Source organism: Hoplias malabaricus, chromosome X2 (assembly GCF_029633855.1).
Source record: "Hoplias malabaricus isolate fHopMal1 chromosome X2, fHopMal1.hap1, whole genome shotgun sequence".
Lineage (NCBI taxonomy): Eukaryota > Metazoa > Chordata > Actinopteri > Characiformes > Erythrinidae > Hoplias > Hoplias malabaricus.
This window is the reverse complement of record NC_089819.1, coordinates 1,508,334-1,512,772: the sequence shown is the minus strand read 5'-3', so window position 1 is coordinate 1,512,772 and position 4,439 is coordinate 1,508,334. Positions and strand designations below refer to the sequence as shown.

At 43.4% G+C, this 4,439-nt stretch overlaps 1 protein-coding gene across 1 annotated transcript; it reads right to left on the bottom strand.

Annotated features, from left to right (window-relative positions):
* Positions 1–655: 655 nt before the first annotated feature.
* LOC136677116 (nuclear receptor subfamily 0 group B member 1-like) lies at positions 656–3,175 on the bottom strand. Its single transcript, XM_066654534.1, has 2 exons — positions 2,532–3,175; positions 656–1,313 (listed from the first exon to the last, which is right to left on the bottom strand). Exons 1-2 carry the CDS (start codon positions 3,109–3,111, stop codon positions 1,072–1,074), a joined length of 822 nt encoding a protein of 273 aa, XP_066510631.1. The 5' UTR covers positions 3,112–3,175; the 3' UTR covers positions 656–1,071.
* Between the last annotated feature and the right edge of the window lie 1,264 nt (positions 3,176–4,439).

Here is a 4,439-nt window from a genome sequence, read left to right as displayed (position 1 = left end):
GAGCCCATGTACATAAGAAATTAAATTTGATAGGGGAAAAACAAGCACATATATTTACTGTCAAAAAAAATGTGTATCTCCATGTTTGTTGATTTTTAATTTACTACATTATTATTTGAAAACAGCAGTTGTCTTTCACATAGTGTGAAAAGTTCATGCGAATGGACCAATTGAAATGCTCAAATATGGTTTGGGGTAAAATCTTTTAAAACGGACTCCCATTGAATATAATAACAATAATAATAATAATAATAATAATAATAATAATATCCTATACAGTTACTATTTTGAAGATCAAAATGTTTCTTTGGTCAGCAACAACATAAAACAGACCATGCCATTTTAATAAGCTTGTTCCAAATTTACCAAACCAAACATCATTGGTTTATCGAGCCAATAATTTAGGCCACAAATATATGGAGTTTGAGTAAGGTGTGCGGCTAGGCCTTTCTGCTTTGAAATCTTTCTGCGCTATTTATTTAATTTTTTTTAGTCTTGAGGTTTGTTGGATAACACTGCCCTCTTCTGGTAGGAAGAAATAATTATATATATATAGTTTTATTTATTTATGGGATTGCTTTTCTTCTTCCTTTTGTCCTTCTGAATTGTCTTATGGAATTTCTGTGACCCAAAAAAAACTTTATTGTTAGCCTAATATTTTATTTTTTCAGTGTGGTCAACGCATATAAGGCAACAATAGAAACACAGACCTACAAGATTTTCTAATGATCCAAATATACTCCAATAAATAGCCTAACGTTATTTCATCAGACGGCTGCACAATGCAACACACACAGGAAAGCTCATTAAATGAAGAAGGAACAACTATAAAGCTATTTCCCCAAAGGGGGATAACGTCAGACTTTGGATTCAGCGATGAGTTCCACTCAAAAGGCAAAGATAGAACACAGTCCGGGTATTATCGTACAAAAATAACGTGTTTTATGAGGAATAAGTTCTTGTGGAGAGCGCATGCGCACTGCTCCTGCCTTCCCCTGCAGTCTCTGTCCGTGAGTACGCGCCGCCGATTCGGTCCGTGGGAGGAAGGGAGCGCGCATGAAAAACTTGTCGCTACTTTCCGTAGAACATGTCGAGCAGCAGTTCCTCCATGTTTACGGAGCCGATGACTGGTTTGAAGAAGAGCCCTGCCACTACGTTAGCGTTGATGGAGCGCAGCATAGAGAGCGCAATGAAGAGTTTAGCGAACCTCGCCGTGTCTCCTCCGTGGATCATCTTCACGTATTCGTTCAGGGCTTGGTGCGCTTCGCTCTGCAGCCCCTGGATGTAGCGATGACACTGCAGACCTGCAACGTCTAAAAAAAAAGCACACACACACGTTTGTTTTCAAGACTTCTTGGTACACTGCATAGACTTTTATTCCTTTATTTCTTTACACTTACATCTAACTTAACCCGAACACTGAGCAGAATCATAACACTGATATAGTATTAACCTCTAACATGTGGTCACCTTCAAATATGATGTATGCTGTGGGGACAGGCAGACAAGGTCTCATAAACAAGTACGTTTAAAACAGCTTTGTGTGCGTATATCGTGATTTACACCTGGGACACAATCACATCTTTGTTTTTATTACTTGTGGGGACAAGATAAAAGCTTAAATTCACTTTGTAGAGACTTACAACTACCTTAACCACAGCTGCTCCTGGCCTAACCCTAACAGTCACCTTAAATATGTCTTCACTTTCAAATATTCTGGGAACCAGCAAGACAAGTCCAAGATGTGCGTGTGTAAGTTTGATCACAACATGATATTAGTGATATACACGTACACAGGCCGAAACAGGACTCAAGTTTTGACAGAACTGCTTTTAGTGTTAAATCAACACTGTTAGTGTAATAATTTAACACTCTCGGTGGCAAGTTAACACTAATAGTGTTGATGTAGCACTGGTGAATTTGCTGTGTGAGTGCACAAGCGTACACCGAACAATTTAACACACTCATTCATTTTAGATATAAACTACAACACTGTACTAGAGTCTCTGTAACAATACGGTTTTCTTACTTTTCGATCAGCCATTTGTTTGATTTTTAACAGGACTTGGCCTATTAAACAGAACCAAACCTCTATCTGAATGAATTACCCCAGAATGGGCGGTATGAACGCCATGTAACCCTCACATTCTATTTCTATTTTTATAAGAAATAACATAGAAAAGAGACTTTTGGTTTTCCACACGGCCTCATTTATCACTTCCTCTCCCCCTCGACGCCAAGTCTGGGACCTGGAGGAGGATGTTACAAAAATGAATCTAACTAACTGGAGGAGAGGAGCATGGCGTTTCTATTGGACGACTCATACTCGGACCTTAGTAACCCGGCTAAACCAGTCCTCAAATCAGGACTTAACTTATCTGAAACTCGAAAACCCTGCTATGAGGGAGATCCCGCCTGACCACTGACCGGGAGTTCCCCAAACTTTTGCCTGGCGTTCAGTTTGTTTTAGTTGGATGAATTTAAGGTGGTCATCCTCCGTGTCCAGCAGTGTCAGAGCGCTGGTTGCTGACCTGGATTAAACAGGATGGCTCCTTTTAAGTACGCGTACTCCTTGGTGCTGATGTCCAGCGCCCAGCACTTGCTGAGGAAGGTTTTGATGGTCTGAACGTCCGCGAGCGCCACGCCGGTGTGCGCGTGCGTGCGTGTGCGCGCGCTGTCCTGCTGCTCTCCGCCGGTGAGGATGCGCTGCAGCAGACTGACCTCCGCCGTCTCCGCCGTCTCGAAGTCCATCCCGTCCTGCGCCATGCCGAGCACGAGAAGCGGCGCCCAACCACGGCGCACGAGCGCGCGCTGGTCCTCCGCGGGCAGCGCGCGGAAACACGGCACGCTCTTCACGAACTTCAGCGTCTTCACGAGCACGGCGCACGCCGCCCGGCAGGCGCTGTGCGGCGCTCGCACGGACACACGCTTCACGGCGCCGCACGCGCAAGCGTGTGTGGAGGGGGCTGTGAGGCGCGGGCTGCGAGGCGCGTGCGACGCACGAGGCGCGTCGCTATTCAGGAGGCTGTAAAGGATGCTGCTGTTGTTGCTGCTGTTGTTGTTGCTGATGCTGCTGGTGCTGCTGCACTGACAGCTGCCGCAGTGAGCCATGCTGGACTCTCGCTGCTGGTCAGACGCTGCTCGCGCCCAACGACCACTACTTCCATGCACGGCGGCAGCTTGGCTTCCTTCTGTCTAAACGGCGAGTAGTTAGAGTTTATAAACAGGGCTTTAACACCGCCCACTTCTTCTCTCTCTGACGCACACAGGGGGAGCTAGTTCCCTTCTCATATAAACACCAGGACAGCAGAAATGTAGTTGTGTACTGTGTCCATATGTCATATATATTACTATAACTTTCTCCCAGATAAATTCATGAAATAAAAATGATACGAAACTTTCAAGACCATAAAAAAAATAAGTGCTAATTCTTCATTCTCCGTTCAAAATATTGTAAACAGATTAAGTTCCCACTGTAAAGTAATCTCGAAATTAATAAAATATATAAATACATATATACATACAGCACAATGAACTATTATTTTCACCTCTTGTAAAGATTCGTATTTTGGTGAATTAGCTTGATCTCAAACTAAGAACAAAAACTACAAACAATTCAAATTTTAATTGGAGCAAACCTACATGTGACCTATATAATATCTGAAGCCGTGCATTTAATATTTTTGTTTACAATCACATTAAAGATCAGTTAGATTTATCTTAGATCTTACAAGTTTAGAGAATACATTGCAGTGAGTTTGAGAACGTTCCTTTGTACAGAATCTCTCCAGAATGTCCAGGGTCATGTGTGCACTGTCCTCTTTAGCTCCCCACAGGTTTTCTATGTGGTTGAGATCAGTGGATCAAGTTTCCATGGCAGAATTTGGGTGGGTGCATGTATAGATATAAAATGTTCTGCTTTTTAGTTTGTTTGTTTTTAGATGACGCTAACGTTGTTTCCAATGAAAAACTGCTCTACAACATCACAGATCCTACACCATACATAATCTTTTTTATGCTACGCCCAGGAGTTTGTGGTTGCCAAAATGCCCAATTAATCTTCAAGGGATTTGCAGCCAAGTCTGCCACATCCTTGCTCGTGCAGTTTGGCTGTAGGGGCTGTAGACTAAGGGCAGCTGTGAAGCAGTTATCAGAAACAGCTGATAGGTCCAGTCTGTGTTTGTGGATAAAGAGAACACAGACTACTTGGAGAAATACATTGTAAATGTGGATTGGCTGATGTGTGTTTTAGGTATGTGGAGGAGAGGGCAGGTGAGTATCATGTAAAGCTCACATGGAACTGGTCCAGCAAAGCAAGCATTAGAGATGCCAGTGTGGCTTGGTACAGCTTTAGTCACCAAGGAGGGCTGTAAAGGTAGCTTTGAAGAGGGGTTGGTCTGGCTTTGGCGTTAAGCCTTCTGGAGGTGCCGGGGGCTTAA